Source organism: Ochotona curzoniae, unplaced genomic scaffold, assembly GCF_017591425.1.
Source record: "Ochotona curzoniae isolate NIBS_2020 unplaced genomic scaffold, NIBS_Ocur_1.0 contig_4501, whole genome shotgun sequence".
Classification (NCBI taxonomy): domain Eukaryota; kingdom Metazoa; phylum Chordata; class Mammalia; order Lagomorpha; family Ochotonidae; genus Ochotona; species Ochotona curzoniae.
In genome coordinates, this window is record NW_024466307.1 from 1,005,548 (window position 1) to 1,026,554 (window position 21,007).

Genomic DNA, 21,007 nt, shown 5'->3' on the forward strand with positions numbered 1-21,007 from the left:
ACCACTTGAGTGACACCTTCAGAACACTCTTCCCACATCCAGGCAACATCAAATGACATCCCTCATCCCGCTGCTCGCGTAGTTTGACAACAAGGAGTGGCCCCTCCCTCCCTGTGGACTAAGGAGAGGAAAAAAAAAAAAAGGAAGTGAAACCTGTGTCCCACCTCCCTTCCTCCAGACCTGGACCCTCATCAGAGACTCACAGGGCATCCCTCTCAACTAAGGAAACAATACCAAAAATAAATAAATAATAAGCAGGAGATAACTGCTTGAATATTTTTTACTTTAAAAAAAAAGGTATTCTTAAGCAACCATTTTTAACCAATTCATTCACCCATCAGTGTGCTAACTAATAGGGCATGTTACAGTAAGCTGTCTTTAAAGCTCCTGAGTAACCTTTTATGTGAAGGACACGGAACACATTATCTTGCAAAAGCACTTATAGTTAAAAAACAAATAAAAACTTATTTCTTAAACATACATTTTACTTGGACATTGGTTATTAGTTGAAATACCACAACATTTAAGAAATAGCAATTCTATATGTTCTATAATTATTTTCTAAACCTCTAACAATTCAAATCGCTATGGGGGATGTCTCAGATTTCTTTTCTTTTTTTTTTTTTTTTCTTTTTGAGTTTGGATACATTTTGGTAAACTTCACTGGCTGTTAATCCACAATGTGAAAAATCAAAATGCCCCAAAACACAACCATCCCATCAGTATTCAAAATGTTCACAACTTGGAACACTTCAAATCTCGGATTTCCACCTTGGGGATGTTCAGCCTGCACCTGCGAGCTGCATGAGCCGCAGGAAACTGTGTGGTCAGCGCACAGCCTGGCTCACAGCCCACAGGGTCACCAGCTGAACCAGAGCCCTGCAAGAAGGCCTGGCCCTACAAGGTCCAACTCTCACACATGCACTACTAGTCCCTGGAATTGTCCTGCCCAAGAGCTAACCTCTCTTCCAATCCCTTTCCCCGAGCAAGAACCTCCGGCCCACCACCAGATGAGACCTCACGAAGCACCTGAAACTTGGCAGCCGAAGCCTGCTTCTGCTCTTGAGGCAGGCGTCCAACCAGGAGGCCAACACACAGAAACGGCCACTGTCCCCACGCTCCACTGTCCTGATACCAACCGTACGTCCACTGGCTGGCCTTCCACACTCCTCAACACCCCCTGCCTGTCCAGCTGGTGTCTGAAGGCCCAGAGCTGGGGACCTGACTTACCTGGACTATTCCAACCCTAGGAACCCACACTGCCCAGTATGCATCTAGAATATCATTTCTAGCACTTTCCAGTTTCTGAAAACAAAAGTGTGAGTGTGAGTTATTACGTTAGATCTCACCTTCACAATAAAGGTGAGGACCTCTTCAGAGAAATGAGGCCAAGAAAAGTAACATGGGACCAAAAATACAGTGTTTTTGAACACCAGTCGTTATCTCTGATTTTGAAAATTTAACAAACAGAATCTCACAAAACCAAAAACATGTGTAAACCATGAAACAACGTCTTTGAAAGCAGATGTGGAAGAGAAAAAGGCCTACCTTCCAAGCCATTTTTACTTAAAAATAACCCAAGAAAGCCCTGTGACCGTGCAGCCACCAGTGGTCACTGTGCCCTGTCTGCCTTGCCCACTGCTCTCCCTTCCCTGGACGGCAGGTGTTTAGGAGTGGGTTACAAAGGGCACAGGATGGCAAGAGTCACCGAGAAACACTTTTTAGGGAAAAAAGGCTGAGAGTACCAGACAACATTCACAGACTGAGATGGTTACTTGCTTTGTAAGGAAGTCAACCGAAAAGCCCTGGGGACACCTACACAGGCAAGTGTCCATTAATTCGGAGCACACTGAAATTACAGACAACTTGAAAGGGTTTCACCAAGTAGAGCCTGCTCAAAAGCATCAAAGTTTGACAATGGTCTCCTGCGGAACACAAACTGAAAACCAAGCCTTTTCCAGAAGTGTTTTTGGAGATCCTCAAGTTTAGCTGGAGACCCTCTAAGAGCTTTTCTCTTGCACTCCTTCGTGGACGGAGTGACGAGGCCGGCGGGACCAGGAGTGGGGACCCCTCTCGGGAGCTGCTTTCCCCAGCCTGGGCACCAGGCTCCCGGAGACCCCAGTCCACCTCGGCCCCGCGTCTCCAGAGCCGACAAGCAGAATCCCGGGTTCGTGTTTTCGTGGCGTGACCTCAGACAAGCTGGGTTCCTTTTCCAACTTCGGTGACCAGCGGCCTCTCCCGCTCCCTCTCAGCCACGCCGGCCTCTCCCCCGCCTCGGCCCACTCCTTCTCCGCCTCTCCCGGGCCTCGGCCCTCTCCCTCTCCGGTCCCCGGCCTCTCCCCGGCCTAGGCCCGCTCCCTCTCCGCCTCTCCCCGGCCTCTCCCGCTCCCTCTCCCCGGCCTCTCTCCGGCCTCTCCCCGGCCTAGGCTCGCTCCCTCTCCGGCCTCTCCCCGGCCTAGGCCCGCTCCCTCTCCGCCTCTCCCCGGCCTCTCCCCGGCCTCTCCCCGGCCTAGGCCCGCTCCCTCTCCGCCTCTCCCCGGCCTCTCTCCGCCTCTCCCCGGCCTCTCCCGCTCCCTCTCCGCCTCTCCCCGGCCTCTCCCGCTCCCTCTCCGCCTCTCCCCGGCCTCTCCGCCTCTCCCCGGCCTCTGCCCGGCCTCGGCCCTCTCCCTCTCTGGTCCCCGGCCTCTCCCGCTCCCTCTCCGCCTCTCCCCGGCCTTGGCCTGCTCCCTCTCTGGTCCCCGGCCTCTCCCCCACGACTCGCCGGCGCGGCGCGCTCCTCGGCGGGCTGCGCCCGGGCCCGCACACCGTCCCAAGGCTGCCCCGAGGCGGGAGCAGCGCCACCCGCGGCTCCTTACCGCTTCACCACGCCGGTCTTGATCTTGATCTGCCGCACTCGAGGGTCGGCCATGGTCCCGGAGCGCCGCGCACGAGCAGGGGCGGGGAGCTCCGGGCCTCGGGCGGCGGGCGCGCAGGCGCGGCGGGAGGGGCCGGCCGGGCGGGCGGGGCGCGGGCCAGCGCGGTGTGCACCCTGGTGCCCACTGCGGTGCCCACTCCGGTGCCCGCGCCGGGTCCCTGTGGACCTGGGTCCCCGGGCTGGGCTGCAGGAGCGGCCTCGGGCTGCGCCCACGCGGCTCCCGTGAGGCAGGGCCGCCTTGTGCGCGTCCTGGCCGCTGCGGCCCTGCCCTGTGCCTGGCGGGCTCGCTCCTCAGCCCCGCCGGCTCTGGACCCGCCCTCCGCCCGTTGATTTTCTTTTTCAAGGGTCCCAAGGACTTGGGTCATCCCCCGCTGCTGGAGTGGAGCAGCCGTGATAACTGCACTGCCGGTGGCAGCCTTACCCGCCGGGCTCCACGATGATGGCTTGGATTTGGGGGACACACTGCAGTTGGGTTGTGCACCCCCAGCCTTGGCTGGCATCGTGCTTCCACACGTCTCCCCAGCCTCTTTGTGTGTTGTGTGCATGTGCAGTGGGGACTAAGTGTTGTCACCCTGCTGGCCCCACTGTGACACACTCTGCAGGACCACAGGTGGGGGCGGGCATACAGCAGCACAGCTGGACAGTGCACAGCTGCTGTGGGGGCCTGCCAGCGCCGCGCAATCCAAGCCATTTCCCGTCTCTGCCTTGGTTGTCTGATGCCCAGAGCTAGTTTTGTGGTCATTTGCAGGGGTTTCTGACCGGGGAGGGTTCCTGTGGTATCCCTACAAAAAAAAACCTTTCTCTGGCCTTTACCTTAAACCACGAATCCCTAAACACGACAGCAAAGGGGTTACTGTGAGTAGGGCTGCTGTGAGTAGCCATGTCCAGGCCCCTAGACATGCTCTGTGTGTGTGTATGTGTGTGTGTGTGTGTATTCATCACAGGTGGACCTGAGTGTGTGTGTGTGTGCGTGTGCACCACCAGTGGGCCCAAGTGTGTGTGTGGGTGTGTACCACAGGTGGACCCAAGAGAGTGTGTGTGACACAGGTGGACCCAAGTGTGTATGTGTGACACAGGTGGGCCTGAGTGTGTGTGTGCGTACCACAGGTGGGCCCAAGTGTGTGTGTGTGTGACACAGGTGGGCACAAGTGTGTATGTGTGATACAGGTGGGCCCAAGTGGGTGTGTGTGCCCTCCAGGTGGGCCTGTGTGTGGAGGTGTGTGTGATTGTACCTGTCAGAGGTGGGCACAAGCCATACCCCAAACATGGTGTGTGTGTGTACACCACAGCTGGGCCTGAGTGTGTGTGTGTGTGTGTGTGTACACCGCAGCTGGCCCAAGTGTGTGTGCGTGTGTGTGTGTGTGTGTACACCACAGCTGGGCCCGAGTGTGTGTGTGTGTGTGTGTACACCACAGCTGGGCCCGAATGTGTGTGTGTGTACACCACAGCTGGGCCCGAGTGTGTGTGTGTGTGTACACCACAGCTGGGCCCGAGTGTGTGTGTGTGTGTACACCACAGCTGGGCCCGAATGTGTGTGTGTGTGTGTGCACACTGCAGCTGGGCCTGAGTGTGTGTGTGTGTGTGAACACCGCAGCTGGGCCCGAGTGTGTGTGTGTGTGTGTGTACACCACAGCTGGCCCGAGTGTGTGTGTGTGTGTGTGTGTGTGTGTGTACACCACAGCTGGCCCGAGTGTGTGTGTGTGTGTGTGTGTGTACACCACAGCTGGGCCCGAGTGTGTGTGTGTGTGTGTACACCACAGCTGGGCCCGAATGTGTGTGTGTGTACACCACAGCTGGGCCCGAGTGTGTGTGTGTGTGTACACCACAGCTGGGCCTGAATGTGTGTGTGTGTGTGTGTGTGTGCACACTGCAGCTGGGCCTGAGTGTGTGTGTGTGTGAACACCGCAGCTGGGCCCGAGTGTGTGTGTGTGTGTACACCGCAGCTGGCCCGAGTGTGTGTGTGTGTGTGTGTGTGTGTGTGTACACCACAGCTGGGCCCGAATGTGTGTGTGTGTGTACACCGCAGCTGGGTCCGAATGTGTGTGTGTGTGTACACCGCAGCGGGCCCGAGTGTGTGTGTGTGTGTGTGTGTGTGTGTGTGTGTGTGTGTGTGTACACCGCAGCTGGGCCCGAATGTGTGTGTGTGTGTGTGTGTGTACACCACAGCTGGGCCCGAATGTGTGTGTGTGTGTGTGTGTACACCACAGCTGGCCCGAATGTGTGTGTGTGTGTGTGTGTGTGTGTGTACACCGCAGCTGGGCCCAAGTGTGTGTGTGTGTGTGTGTGTGTGTGTGTGTACACCGCAGCTGGGCCCGAGTGTGTGTGTGTGTGTGTGTGTGTGTATACACCACAGCTGGCCCGAATGTGTGTGTGTGTGTGTGTGTGTACACCGCAGCTGGGCCCGAGTGTGTGTGTGCACGTGTGTACACCACAGCTGGGCCCGAATGTGTGTGTGTGTGTGTGTACACCACAGCTGGGCCCGAGTGTGTGTGTGTGTGTGTATGTGTACACCGCAGCTGGGCCCGAATGTGTGTGTGTGTGTGTACACCGCAGCTGGCCCGAGTGTGTGCGTGTGTGTGTGTGTGTACACCACAGCTGGGCCCGAATGTGTGTGTGTGTGTGTGTACACCGCAGCTGGGTCCGAATGTGTGTGTGTGTGTGTGTGTGTGTACACCACAGCTGGCCCAAGTGTGTGTGTGTGTGTGTGTACACCACAGCTGGGCCCGAATGTGTGTGTGTGTGTGTGTGTGTGTGTGTGTACACCGCAGCTGGGCCCGAGTGTGTGTGTGTGTGTGTGTGCACGTGTGAACACCGCAGCTGGGCCCGAGGCTGCTGGGTAAGGTTAAAGAGCTTAGTTCTGCCTTTAGCCATGGTGAGAACTTCCTCTCTAAGGCCAACTTGTGTCTGGTGATACTGGACAGGGGCCCTGGATTACTCACCTGTGGACGGATGACAGAGACGACATCGTTTGTCACGGGCACACTCCAGAAGCTCCCTCCCCAGTGTTTGCTAAAGGAGGCACCTGGGGAGGAAACTGTGGGTAAGAAGACAGACTGCTGGCTTTCCTCCTGGGTGCACGCACACACCCCAGCAAGCAGCAGCGGCTGCCACACAATAGACTTTCTCATGTTTCAGTGAGTAGGAGATCCTGCAGTGGTACCATAGGTCAGGCTGCTGCTTGGGGTGCATCCACATGAGACGCCTAGTGTGTTCCAGCTGCTCTGAGCTTGCAGGCCAGCCCTTGCTGGACGTAGGGAGTGCTGGCCCAGCTGTCAGTTCCTGCCGCCCTCGGTGGAGACCTGGCTGGAGCTCCTGGCCCCTGTCTTCAGCATGGATTATGGCATCCTGAGAGTGAACCAGCACAAGGAAGACCTCTGTCTTTTAACCTTGTCGCTCTGCCTTTTGAGCAAACAAATATTTTAAAATGCAAATAAATCTGTTCTATAATAAATTTCAAATAAAAATGTTCAGAGCCAGAGTTTGGTCTAGAGGTTAGGATGCCCACATCACAGCAGTGCCAGAAGTCCTGGCTGTGCTCCCAGTGCCAGTTCCCTCACAGCGGGCACCGAGGAGCCAGTGGCCATGGCTCAAATCATTGCCTTCCAGCTTCACCACTGGCCCAGTTCTGGCTACTGTGGGCATTTGGGGAGTGAAGCAGCCAAACCCTCAAACACGTAAGTTTACAAACTGGAACAACCTCTCCCCTGACACCTTAGCTTCCTCCAGGCCTCCTGGACTGGGGTTGGCACTCTGAGGAGGTGGGGGCAGGGGAGAAGGCTGGTTCAGGTGAGTGCAGAGGAGTGCTCCCCAGAGAGAAGCCCAGAGCCTGGAGGGAGAGCCAGGTGCCCAGGCATGGTCTTTTTGTTCTGCTATTGTTGCACCTTCATTGAGTTCCATTTCAGGATTCCAGCCTGGCCTAGGGGAGCTGTGGGAACAAGCACCCTGAGATGTGAGATAAAAGCTGGCAAGGTCTGAGCAGCTCACTCTCTGTTACAGGTGGTGATGAATGTGGCTGGGGGGCTGCTGGGGCTGGTGAGTCTGTTGAGACTGGCTAGCTGTGTGCGTGGGAGCCCCACTGAGCTATCTCCAGCCTCAGAGACCCAGAACCTGTGGGGCTCCCTATCCTGGAGGAACATGGCAGGGACTTCTGCCCTGTGGGTTTCCACTTCAATGCTGGCCCTAGACCTGGACACCTCCCTCAGCCGAATAACAGCCTCTCGCATTGGCTTACCCACTCATGTCTTCCACAGGTACAAGGATCTGCTCTGGGCCTGGCAGTGTCCTAGGCACTGGTGATACCATGGTACAGGGGAGGGGCGTCCCAGTTCCTGGCAAGCCACATCCTCTCTGCAGAGGTGGGGTGCGAGAGTTCTAATGGCTCCACGTTCCCTCCGCCACCAGCACTGGGCAGTTCCTTTCGTGGCAGCACATCTGGTGGCACAGCCATGCTCCCTGTGGCTTTAGTTTGCATTTTCTGGGTGATGAATGAAGTTAAACAAGTCTTGGCAGGCTTCATAACACGCACATATCTTCGCCTCTTTTGCCCATTTTTGCTCTTTTTCTTGCTGATGGCAATGTGCCTGTCCGCTCTGGAGATGGGGGCTCTGTTGGTGCCCTGTTCTGTGTCTCATATGCACAGTAACTACCTGAGAGGAGAGCTTCTCGGGGAGCAGGGAGCTCGTCTGGGCTCCCAAGACCAGGCAGCATCCTTAGCCTGGCGCCTGATGGTGGGCCATGTGCAGGAGAGGTCAGACACAGGCACAGGGCGGAGGCTTCATACATAACCATCAGTCTCCCACTGGGCCCACTGCCCAGATGCCACAATTAGACCAAACTAAGTCCTAATTAATCACAAACTTTAACATTATTCCATTAATTGTTCATTTAGGACTCTGGGAACTAAGCCTATACATAAATTTGGGGATTAAAGTTTTATTCAGGATGAGCTGTGGAGTCTGCTGCTCCTTGCGCTATGTCAGGGTCACTGGAGCTGAACCCTCAGCAGTGTCCAGGACAGAGGCTACCCCTGCCCACGGAGGGCACTTGCCTCTTCTACACTGGGATCCAGGGACAGTTCAACACTGGGCGTGCTGGGTACTCTGGATGCATGACTAGAAGCGCTGGTTTTCGATCTGGAGTCAAAATGAGGTCCAATGACTACACCCTCCTCTTTTTGCTCAGCACACTCAGTATCTTACTTGAGACATCTTCATCTGTAAGGTCATGATGACATCCTGTTTCATTCTAGATTTACTGTCTTCCCTTCTCACAGTTAGAGCTACATTGCACGTGAAATTCATACTTGTGTGGCATGAGGACCTGCCACGCGCTCTGCTGTGATCACACGTTGCTCGCGGCTGACACTGTCACTGGTTCACTCAACATCCATTCCCAATACTCCTGTACAGGTTTCTTTTCTCAACTTCCTTGTAGGTAGAGGTGGCCAGGTGTGCAATTCTGTCTACTAGATAAAAGTGAAAATACATGGGTGGCTGCTGGAAATGTTTTAGATTTCTTGAAAAAAGAGATGCAATATGATAAGAACTGTCTTTTTCCCACTTTTGTAGGGAAAATGGAGCAACTGGAGCTTGGCACATCCATCTTCCAAGCAGGAGGGAAAGGAAACTGCAGCGAGGCCCGCCTTGAGATCACTGCGCTGCCCGCGCTGCCCAGTCCCAGCCAGCTGCCATCCCAGCTGCCTCAGGCCAGAAGGGCGGGTGCTTGTCCTTGAGGCCACTGAGAAGGTGTTCTCTGTTACTGCAACAAAGGATTTCCTGAGACACAATGCGCTACAACTCCACACGGCCACCCCACTCCTCCCCATGGCTTCTGTGGCCTGCTGCATCCTCATGGTGCATGCACGTGTATGTGTTCAATATGGAACTGAAATGACTGGTCCCAGGCCAGAGTAGGCACGCTAAGACTGCATGTGTTAGCTGGTAGGGTTACACGTGGGCATCACCCCATCTTTTTGTCAGGAATTCATGGCAGGCCCTGCTTCCTGCTGGGCAGCTATCTGATAGTGTAGCTTTTAACACATCACACCTGGCGCAGGGCCCAACGTCGTGTCCCGCACATTCTGCCAAAAGGAACGCCACGGACCTTTCGAACTCTTCAGGTCACATGGCTTGTATCTGTGCGTGCTCCGACCTGAGTGGGAGCCATGCAGCTGCCTGGCAGTGGCTCTGTCTGGAGCAGCTTCCATGCACCCCTCTTTGCGGTCATGTGCAACGTGTGATCACCTCAAGTATGCTTTTTGTTCAGGGCTGATCAGGGGAAACTTGAAAGGAGTTTTGGGGTACATGTCATGGGTAAAAGTCCTGTTACATGTTTATAGAGCTAATGTCACCTGTTCTGTTTGAAACACTCACTAAAATGTTTTGGGTTAAATTTGTTTTTCTCTTAATCTGTGGTGATGTATTCCTTTCAGTAAGATGCCTCTGTTGGGTGTGAGACATTTTCAGTTGCCATTACCTATTAATGGCAACAATAACAATTTAAAAAGGGGTTTTATCAGGATTTGGGAAAATGGACTTCTAAACTCTTGAAAGAATACTTTAAAGTACTGGACTTATGTCTCTCCCAACAGTTTGTCCATTTGGTAACCTGATTTAGACTCGGAGAATTCCTCTCAAGTTAGAAGGAAGAGGAGTGGATAGATAATGTAAGCTGTCGTCTGGGAAAGCTTCCCGGCTTCAGCTCAATAGTTTGCCAAGGGAAAGAAGTCTTTGTGAAATGACTTTGCCTCTAATATTTTAAGGTAATAGAAGGATATTACTTCTTAATTGAAGAGAGAAATTTCATTTCAATGTCCACATTTCAACTTCAATAACTTCTAATTCCAACATTACTACCCTAATATTTAATTATTGTATTATTATTATCATTATTACCATAATTATTTCTCTTCTCTATTACTGTATTCTTTGCTCATGTGAGGGTGTGCTCATCATCTAATGATATAATTGAGGTTTTAAGAGTTCCTTTAGTGTAAAGTAATTTGGAAACTTGAGGATTCACCAATTCTCTTTAGATTTTTAACCATATTAAGAAGTCAGAGAGAAGGAATTCGATAAGGCACTCCAGTGAATTCAGTACACCAACCCAGAGTCCAGACAACACTAAGCAACCAACGATTCATGATTGATTTTTTTTTTTTTTTTTTTTTAGTGTTTGTGCTTTGGCATTTAGCCATGTAATGGCACTCCCAAAATGGATTGCTGGAAGCAGCTAGTACTTTCCCCACTTCCTAGTTGAGTAACCTTGAACCAACTATTCATTGATTCAGTTTCCTCATGTTTGGAGTAGGGATGAGATGCCTACCACATCCTGGGGCTGGCACTGTGGCACTGCCCACATCCATCTCAGAGGATCTGGAGACCGGAGACCCGGCTGCTCTGCTCTGCTGATTCAGCCTCCTGCTGATGTGTCTGAGATGGTAGATACACACACTTTTTTTTAATGAAGGTTGACACTATGACATAACAGGTAAAGCCGCTGCTTGCAATGCCAACATCCAATGTTGAAGAGCTGGTTCAAGTTCCAGGCACTCTCTTCCAATCCAGCTTCCTGCTAAGGTGTCTGTGAAGGCAGCAGAATATGGCTCAAGTACCTGGAACCCTGCCACCCATGTGGCAGATCCAGATATAGTTTATTTCAAAAGATTGATGTATTTGAAAGGCAGAGTTACTCCCCAAATGGCTGCAACCATCATGGCTGGGCCAGGCTGAAGGCAAGAGCCCAAAACTCCACCGAGGTCTCCCACACGATGGCAGGAGCCCAGCTACTCAGATCATCTTCCGTGGCTTTCTCAGGCATATTATCCTGGAGCTGAATGAGAAGTAAAGTAGCCTCCACTTTAATATTGTTTACATAGTGCAGACAATCCATGTTGAGTACTTCATCAGAGGATGGAAAGCAGAACAGTAAGGACAGCTCTCCTGGCCAAGCTATGCAGCAAGTGTCTAGGCCTGTGGGTTCACTTAGGTGGACTTGATCAGCCCAGCAAACCTTGGAAAGATCTTCTCAACCATGACGCAATGAAGACAACAACATCTCAGAACTATGAAAACACTCAAGCAATAGCTTGGAATTCTTCCTCACGTCCAGATCTTTGAGGCATCATCAAATGACCATCCTCCCACCCCCACGTGCTGACATAGTTTGACATCATCAAATGACCATCCTCCCACCCCCGGGGGCTGACGTAGTTTGACATCACCAAATGACCATCCTCCCACCCCTGGGAGCTGACGTATATTGACAGCAAGGAGTGGCCCCCTCCTTTTCCCCCTCTGCAGTTATAGAAGAAAAAAAAAACGAAACATTTGTCCCACCACCTTCCTCCATAGTCAATCCTCCCCACCCTATTCAGAAACTCACATAGACACGCATTCCTCACAACTAAAAATAAAATAAATTTTATGAAAAGAAAATGATTGGGCCCGGCGCGGTGGCGCAAGTGGTTAAGGTCCTCGCCTAGCACGCCCGGGATCCCATATGGGCGCCGGTTCTAATCCCGGCAGCCCCGCTTCCCTTCCAGCTCCCTGCCTGTGGCCCGGGAAAGCAGTCGAGGACGGCCCAAGGCTTTGGGACCCTGCACCTGCGTGGGAGACCCGGAAGAGGCTCCTGGCTTCGGATCGGCATAGTATCGGCCCGTTGCGCTCACTTGGGGAGTGAATCATCGGATGGAAGATCTTCCTCTCTGTCTCTCCTCTCTGTATATCCGCCTTTCCAATGAGAAAATAATAAAAATAAATCTTTAAAAAAAAAAAAAAAAAAGAAAATGATTTAGCACTATGTCTGACATAGGTCACAAATAATACATGATAACTGTTATTATTATCATAACTACTCAAGCAAAAAAAAAAAACCACTCAATGTATCCAGAATTGGTGCTCCTTAATAAAGTTCAATTGCAGAGCAAGTATATTTTCTCAGAGAACAGAGGATTTTGATACAAGCCACTGCTTATCTATCTGTAAGAGTTATTGGTTGAGAAATGAACATTATATTAATCTCCTGTTGTAACAGTTAAAGAAAGAAGTGTTAACTTGATTACTGATAAATTTGCAACATTAAAGAGTACTTCAAATGAACACATTTATGGTCCTATGTAAATCATGTGGCCATGTCCATACAACTTTGGAAAAGGTATTTATTGATCAGTTTTCATCTGAAAGCAGTAAGGAAAGACATCATTCTAAACATGGAGCAAATGTGCATCAAGTGAGAGATAGCAACACTTCCAAACAGGGAAGAGTCTGCATGATGAGTGCCTGTCACTCAGGAGTGGGCACATGCCCCCATCCTACTGTAAGAGTGCCCATCACTCAGACTCAGGAGTGGGCACCACACCCCTTTCCTACCAAGACTGAGTGCCTGTCACTCAGACTCAGGAGTGGGCACCACACCCCTTTCCTACCATGACTGAGTGCCTGTCACTCAGACTCAGGAGTGGGCACCACGTATCTATCCCACCATGACCGCGTGCCCGTCACTCAGACTCAGGAGTGGGCACCACGTATCTATCCCACCATGACTGAGTGCCTGTCACTCAGACTCAGGAGTGGGCACCACGTCTATCCCACCATGACCGAGTGCCTGTCATGAAAACGAAAGAAACCAAGCTACCGGTTGCCAGGGGCAACTGCAAACTGCCTGAGTGGGACTTTGATTCTGCCCTTTCAGCTCTCACAATCCCCACTAATGACCCAAGACAAAAAAGAGTGAACGGGCCGGCGCGGTGGCGCAAGTGGTTAAAGGTCCTCGCCTTGCACGCCCGGGATCCCATATGGGCGCCGGTTCTAATCCCGGCAGCCCCGCTTCCCTTCCAGCTCCCTGCCTGTGGCCTGGGAAAGCAGTCGAGGACGGCCCAAAGCTTTGGGAACCTGCACCTGCGTGGGAGACCCGGAAGAGGCTCCTGGCTTTGGACCGGCACAGTATCGGCCCGTTGCGCTCACTTGGGGAGTGGATCATCGGACGGAGGCTCTTCCTCTCTGTCTCTCCTCTCTGTATATCCGCCTTTCCAATGAAAAAATAATAAAAATAAATCTTAAAAACAAAAAAAAAGAGTGAACAACAAATTTGCTTAATTTGGAGCTTAGAGTGCACTGCTGGCACTTAGCTAAGCTGCCACACCAAGCTGTGGTCGGGGGAGAACTGTAGCCCCCTGTGCCCCTTTGAGAGTGTAAGGGAGAAAGTCCACTCCAGGGCCTGGGAAGTCTCTGCCACAGACCTGCTTCAGGACACAGCACAGCACTGACCCCTGTGCTCTACTGCGTCCTTGGGAAAGAGATACAGGGAGGGGACACCACACACCGTGCGATCGCGCAGCGTTGTGACTGTTGTGACTGAATGACCAAGTGAGTGTGTGTGTGTGTGAGAAACTTCCTCACCACTGACTCTATGGCCAGGGTCGGGCCAGGACAGACCCAGGAGCACCTGTGGGTGCTCCTTCTGCCATCTTCTGCTTCCTGCCCGGGGCACATCCAGGGAGCAGGATCGGAAGCAGAGCAGCCTGGACTTCACCAGCTGCTCCTCAATGTCCGCCCCTCCCAGTCTTGATCACTGTAGAGCTCTAATATGAGTCCTGTCTTGTTCCAGCATAAATTTCAGAATCCTCTTACCAATATCTTGAAAAATTCATTCAGCAGTTTGAGAATTGACATTTTAACAATACCGAATCTCACAATCATTGAACACAATGTGTGTGTGCGTGTATTTAAATTTTGCTGACTTAACTAATCTGCATCTTTGTCTAGCTATTTCCTGACCAAGCTGTGAATTTTTGTGGATGTTTCTTTACAGGTAAGGGGGCCCCTTCTCATTCCTTAGAGGTAAGGGGGATCCCTTCTCACTCCTTACAGGAAAGGGGACCGCTTCTCACTCCTTACAGGTAAGGGTGCCCCTTCTCACTGCTCAGCAGGTAATGGGTGTCCTTTTTACTCTAAGATGCTGAGAGTTCTAATCACAAATGGAGATAGAAATTTGTCAAATTCTTTTCTGCATCTATTGAGATGATCTTGTAATGTTTTACTCTATTCAGTTATTATGCTGAATTACATTGATTGATTTTCAAATTATTGAATCAGTCTTGCATCCCTTGAATAATCATCAGCTGATCATGATGTATTATCTGTTTTATGTAGTCCTAGATTATATGTTCTGATTTGTTGAGGGACACCGGTCTGTAGCTTTCTTAGTTTTCTGAAGATTTTTTTTATTTTATGTGAAAGGCAGAATTCGAGAGGGGAGAGACAGAGACACAGAGAGAGCCTGCAGGCACTGCTCTCTCCCCAAACGCCCACAGAAGCTGGAGCAGGATCAAGTAACATCAGGATCCTGGAATCCTGTTTCCCTTGGACGTGGCCCCAAGGACTTGGGCCATTTTCTGCTGCTTTCCAAGGCACATCAGCAAGGAGCCAAACTCAAAGTACAGCCTCCACCTGCAATGCCAGCATTCCATATGGGCGCTGGTTCAAGTCTCCGGTGCTCCACTTCCCATCCAGCTCCCGATAAACATGCCTGGGAAGAACAATGGAGATGCTCCCGTCCTTGGGCCCCTACCCTCATGTGTGAGATGTGCAGGTGGTTTCTGGCATCAGAATGGCTCAAATCAGGTCTTTGTAGCCATCTTGGGGAGTGAACCAGCAAATGGAGGATTTCTCTCTCCCTCTCCATGTCTCCCTCTCTCTGCATTTCTCCTCTTGCTATTAACTCTGCCTTCCAAATTAAAAAATTAACAAATATTAAAAAATAAAAAGGAAGAGGAGCATGAAGGACTTGACTCAGCATCTATGTAGGATGCTGGCACTGGAGACACTGCCTAGCACACTGTAGTTCAATGCAGGCTCTGGTCTGTAGCTTTCTTGTGTTTTTCTGCTTTTCGTATTGGGTCGATTCCAGCCACATAAAATAACTGTTCCTTTCTCTTCCAGTTTTTGGGTGGGGAATACTACTAGAAAGGAAAGTAAAACTAAGCAGAAATTTCTTAAATTTGAACAATTAAAAAAAAAAACTTACTAGAGAGGCAGACAGAGACACCACTGCTGGTTTACTCCCCTCATGCTGGCAAAGGACTGAAGCTGAAAACCAGGGAGTGGGTCCAGGTCACCTGGACAGCGTCAGGAACCCAGTCAGCTGGGCATCACCCCGACATGGAATACTACGATCTATTACACATCAGGCCAAACATCTGTCCAAGAGTTAAACAGAAAAGCTTCCCCTCAATTTCTGGGGGTATGCATCAGTGAAGCCATTCAATTTCCTTCCTGGTCTAGGACTAGTCAGCTCACCTGTTTCTTCCTCAGTACATTTGGGAAGTTTGTGTCACCTGCTTGGTGAATGATGCCAGCACTGTACCCTACCACGCCCCATAACACCCGGCTGTGTCTGCGGGGTCTGAAGTGCAGTCCCCTTTTTCTTGCAAACACTGGTAATACCTGTCTTCCACCTCCATCTCACTCTCTCGTTAGTACAGAGTTAAGCAGGAGTCACGTTGAAGGATACAGTCAGCAGTAGCACAGGTGTGCAACCGGCATCTCGATGCAACATTGGCACGCCTCCCCCCTGCCAGGAGGGACTTGAAATGCCAAGGTGGCCTCTGGTGACCAGCAGGGCTATGCCTCTGGGGTCATTGCCCTGGTGCTTACCGCAATGGGGCAGCACAGAACGTGGCCCTTTGGGTCTGGTTTCAGGGTTTCGCTGGATGGTGCTGTGCAGAATTCTCACACGTGAACAAACGCCACCGTAAGGCACAGACACTCCACATCAGCTGGTGGCCATTTGAGGTATTTCCCTTTTGTGTTGCAAACAGTGCAGCCTTAAACAGATCATGCTTGAACTGGCTGTTTTCAATATCTGTTCTGTTTTCATTCTTGATTAGTTGAGCTACAAGTTTATGAACTTTACTAATTCAAAGTCAGTTTGGGGGGTGTTGCATGAAAAATAACTTTTAAGTAAATATGCCCCTTGTATAAAATTCATACTTAAAAATTGCTTCAATTTCTCACTACAAAAACAGAAACCACCCGGCTTAGGCCCTTCCCAGGCACTGGGAGTGCCTAAGGTTCTGAGAGTGCCTCTCAGTAGGAAGCCTTCTACTGTGACTTCCTCCTCTCCCTGTCACTTCCTCTTCTCCCTGACTTCCTCCTCTCCCTGTCACTTCCTCCTCTCCCTGTCACTTCCTCCTCTCCCTGTCACTTCCTCCTCTCCCTGTCACTTCCTCTTCTCCCTGACTTCCTCCTCTCCCTGTCACTTCCTCTTCTCCCTGACTTCCTCCTCTCCCTGTCACTTCCTCCTCTCCCTGACTTCCTCCTCTCCCTGTCACTTCCTCTTCTCCCTGACTTCCTCCTCTCCCTGTCACTTCCTCCTCTCCCTGTCACTTCCTCTTCTCCCTGACTTCCTCCTCTCCCTGTCACTTCCTCTTCTCCCTGACTTCCTCCTCTCCCTGTCACTTCCTCCTCTCCCTGTCACTTCCTCCTCTCCCTGTCACTTCCTCTTCTCCCTGACTTCCTCCTCTCCCTGACTTCCTCTTCTCCCTGACTTCCTCCTCTCCCTGTCACTTCCTCCTCTCCCTGTCACTTCCTCTTCTCCCTGACTTCCTCCTCTCCCTGTCACTTCCTCTTCTCCCTGACTTCCTCCTCTCCCTGTCACTTCCTCCTCTCCCTGTCACTTCCTCCTCTCCCTGTCACTTCCTCTTCTCCCTGACTTCCTCCTCTCCCTGTCACTTCCTCTTCTCCCTGACTTCCTCCTCTCCCTGTCACTTCCTCTTCTCCCTGACTTCCTCCTCTCCCTGTCACTTCCTCCTCTCCCTGTCACTTCCTCCTCTCCCTGTCACTTCCTCCTCTCCCTGTCACTTCCTCTTCTCCCTGACTTCCTCCTCTCCCTGACTTCCTCTTCTCCCTGACTTCCTCCTCTCCCTGTCACTTCCTCCTCTCCCTGTCACTTCCTCTTCTCCCTGACTTCCTCCTCTCCCTGTCACTTCCTCTTCTCCCCTACTTCCTCCTCTCCCTGTCACTTCCTCTTCTCCCTGACTTCCTCCTCTCCCTGTCACTTCTTCTTCTCCCTGACTTCCTCCTCTCCCTGTCACTTCCTCTTCTCCCTGACTTCCTCCTCTCCCTGTCACTTCCTCTTCTCCCTGTCACTTCCTCCTCTCCCTGTCACTTCCTCCTCTCCCTGTCACTTCCTCTTCTCCCTGACTTCCTCCTCTCCCTGTCATTTCCTCCTCTCCCTGTCACTTCCTCTTCTCCCTGTCACCTCCTCCCCTCCCTGTCACCTCCTCCCCTCCTTGTCACTTCCTCCTCTCCCTGTCACTTCCTCCTCTCCCTGTCACTTCCTCCCCTCCCTGTCACTTCGTCCCCTCCCTGTCACTTCCTCCCCTCCCTGTCACTTCCTCCTCTCCCTGTCACTTCCTCCTCTCCCCAGGTTGCTCAGGTGGGCTCAAGTGAACTACTTTACCAAACATGAAAGAAAGACACTACAACAGTTTTTGTGAAGTTTCTCAGAGGATTGAGACAAAGAAAATGTAATTCGTAACTCATTCGATAAGGCCAGTATTACTGCAGTACCAGAACAGACTGAGGTATTATAGGGAAACTGTGTGTCTCATGAAACTCGATGCAAAACTTCTCTATACGATGTTGACAATTAAACCAAATTATGTCCATACAAGAATTATGTAACAGGAGCAAATGGAGTTTATTCTTTATACAAGCCTGGTTCAATATTTTAAAATACGTTACTTTAATTCTTTCACATCAATAGGCTAAATTTGAGGACTCATATGTTCATACCCATGGATGCTGAAAAAAAAAAAAAAACATTTGCTACAATCCAACACACTTTGTAATGGAGACTCTACGAACTAGTGAGAGAGGAGTTAGAGTGGGTAGTAGGCAGTTAGGGTATTCTGGGTGCCCGAGTAAAAGAGAATTTCCCCACCATGTCTTGGATTCACCAGAGCACGTTTCTTCCAAGGGACAGGGGTGCTATTAGCATATCAATTCCCCACCTGAAGTATCGGCCATCCCCTCTGGCCATTGTGGGAGGGCCTCAGGCTGATCCCTTTAAGTAATACACATCTGCCTAAGGCCTGGAATGCCCTATGTCTGGCACCTCTGTGACCTTTTGTCCCAAGGCCAGGTACCTTGGAAACCAGGAATTTTCTTTGTTTATGGAGAAACATCTTTGAGGGAAACCTTTAAAAGGTGCATTCCCCACCATTGATATGGGTTTTGCTTCTTGTCCTCCTGCCACTATGGCAGAGCACTAGGGTTCTTTTTTACTTTTCCTCCTGCCACTATGGCAGGAGGTAAGGGTCCTTTCTATCTCAAAACCCCCTCCCATCGCTAGGACGGGAGTTTCTCTTCTCAGCTTTTCTAATAAATCTTGCTTTAAAACTAAACTGTGTCCGCATGAAAATTCTTCTTTCCTGCGAGATAAGAATTTGAGGTTGCTGCCATACTCGGAGTCAAAAATCCTGCAACACTAGGGATTCAGGCAGACATTCTCATCTTGGTAAAGAATGTTTACAAAAACCCAGCAGCCAGCATCAGCCTTCACAGTGGCTTCAAGTGCAGGGCTTTCCCACCAGGGTCAGAAACAAGGCTTCAGTTCTCACCTTCCTATGCTTTCCAACAACACCCTGGATTAGTGAATTCCATAGGGTAGGAAATGAGAATAAAACACACATCTCTGTAGGCAGATGATGTGACTGTCATGTAGAAAATTCAAAAGAATCAGCAACAAAAAGCTACCAAGCAGTGTGAAGCAGTTACAGAAACATTGCGGTATACATGATTAATAAACGCAAGCCAGTTGCTCCCCAATACGCCAGAACAGGTGGGACTGGGGATCAAGGACACACACCAGGCAGGCCTCCCACACAGCAGTTACACTGCCCAGACCTGAGGGTCTGCTCTGAGTTCCTGCTCTGTTGGCAATTCAGCGTCCTGCTCACGTGTGTCTTGGGAGCAGCGAGTACTGGCTGGAATAGCTGCTTCCCTGCCACTCATTTCAGAGGTCTGAGTTCAAGGCTCCTGGCTCAGCTCAGTCCAGCCCTGGCTACTGCAACCATTTTGAGGAGTAAATCACCAGATGAAAGCTCACTTGCTCTCTCTCCCTTTCCTCCCTCCTTCCACCCCAGCCTTTCAATTTAACAAAATTTTAAATAAATAAGTAAAATAACAACATAAAATGCAGAATCGCTTATATCAATATTCCCCAAAACAAAATATTTAGATACAAACTCACAAAATATATATACAATATCACAATAAGGAAAACTTCAAAACTCTATGAGCAAAAATAAGGAAGAAATGGAGAAGTATCACTCACTCTCACAGCCAGGAAGACCTGCTCAAACGCCAGGTCTTTCTAATTTAACCTATAGTTCAATATAATCCCAATCAAAATCTGAGCCTTTTTTTTTTGTAGTAATACATAAGAATCAGATTCTAGAATTTATATGGAGAGGCAAATGACACAGAATAATCAATACAGTACAATAGTAAGAACTGAGTTTCAAGAATGTGTGTAAAACTATAGAAACAGGGGCCCCACACAGTAGCCTAGTGGCTAAAGTCCTCACCTTGCACAGGCCAGGATCCCATATGGGTGATGGTTCTAATCCCAGTGGCCCTGCTTCCCATCCAGCTTCCTGCCTGTGGCCTGGGAAAGCAGTGGAGGACGGCCCAAAGGCTTGGGACCCTGCACCTGCATGGGAGACCTGGAAGAGGGTCCTGGCTCCTGGCTTCGGATCAGCTCCTGGCTTGCGGTCACTTGGGGAGTGAATCAGTGCATAGGAGAGCTTCCTCTCTGTCTCTGTCTCTTTATATAACTAACTGTCCAATAAAAATATACAAATCCTAAAAAAAAAAAAAACCTGCAGAAATAAAGACAGTGGCATTGTAAAACAATAAACAAATAGGAGCTGGTGGGGTGATACATTAGGCTAATCTTCTGCCTGTAGTGCTGACATCCCATATGAGCATCTTGGGTTTCATAATGATTTCTTGCATACAAGCAAGATGGCTCAATTGGTTAATCTCCTTGCAAGTTCTGGGATCTCATATGGGCACCAGGTCATGTCCCTGCTGCTCCATTTCCTTTTCAGCTCCCTGCTTGTGGCCTGGGAAAGCAGTTGAGGACGGCCCAAAGCCTTGGGATCCTGCACTCGTGGGGAAGACCTGGAAGAGCTCCTGGCTCCTGGCTTTGGATTGGCTCAGTTCCAGTGGTTGCGGCCGCTTGGGGAGTGAATCATTGAACAGAAGATCTTCCTCTCTGTCTCTCCTCCTCTCTGCCTCTCTGTCTCTCCACCTTTCCAATTAAAAAAAAATCTTAAAAAAAAAAACCTAAAGTGGTTTTAAACAAGGTAGACATCCATCTGCCATCTCACTGAGCATGTGCCCCGTGGTCCAGCCAGCAACCATCACTGGACAAGGAGAATGTTTCTAGTCATGATGTCTTGATTCCCCTGTCCTGCAGGCTATGTTCCCAGAGAGAACAAATTACCCTGCTGACAACAGGCTCAGAAGCGTCAGAGAGCCCGGGAACATCCAGGCCAACAAGAAGAAGACAGAAAGCCACAAGAGCAAATGCAAACCAACAGCCCTGAAAGCAGCAGGGCTCCAAGCAGCCTCCTCTCTGGGGGCAGAGTGTGGACGGCGGGGGGGGGGTAGGGAGGTGGGGGTGTCAGAGGGCCATGCTGATCCATGACATCAACAGGCCTGCTGCTGGCCAACACTCTCAGGACTTTGGTCTGAAGGTGGCTTGTGTGTGTGTGTGTGTGTGTGTGTGTGTGTGTGTGTGTGTGTGTGTGTGTGTTAAGATTTTATTTATTTGAAAGGAAGAGTTGGGCCTGCTAGTAGCCTAATGGCTGGGGTCTCGCCTTGCATGTGCCATGATCCCATGCGGGTGCTGGCTCAGGTCCCTGATGCCCCACTTCCCTTCTGACTCCCTGCCTGTGGCCTGGGAAAGCAGCTGAGGATAGCCCAGGGTCTTGGAACCCTGCACCTGTGTGGGAGACCCGGAAGAAGGTCCTGGCTGCTGGCATCAGATTGGCTCAGCACTGGCTGCTGCGGCTACATGGGG

General features: G+C 50.8%; 1 protein-coding gene and 1 long non-coding RNA gene across 2 annotated transcripts in view; both read right to left on the reverse strand.

The window, feature by feature from the left end:
• Nucleotides 1–2,945, reverse strand: part of TBCA (tubulin folding cofactor A) — a 36,021-nt gene extending 33,076 nt beyond the window's left edge. Inside the window, exon 1 of the mRNA XM_040985953.1 lies at nucleotides 2,856–2,945. Within this exon, the coding sequence (XP_040841887.1) occupies nucleotides 2,856–2,908 (53 nt within the window). The 5' untranslated portion in view covers nucleotides 2,909–2,945. The remainder of the gene's footprint in view (nucleotides 1–2,855) is intronic.
• A 5,672-nt stretch (nucleotides 2,946–8,617) lies between these two features.
• LOC121160284 overlaps nucleotides 8,618–21,007 on the reverse strand; it is an 85,386-nt gene continuing 72,996 nt past the window's right edge. The window contains exon 3 of the long non-coding RNA XR_005884527.1: nucleotides 8,618–8,671. This is a non-coding gene — a long non-coding RNA (uncharacterized LOC121160284). The remainder of the gene's footprint in view (nucleotides 8,672–21,007) is intronic.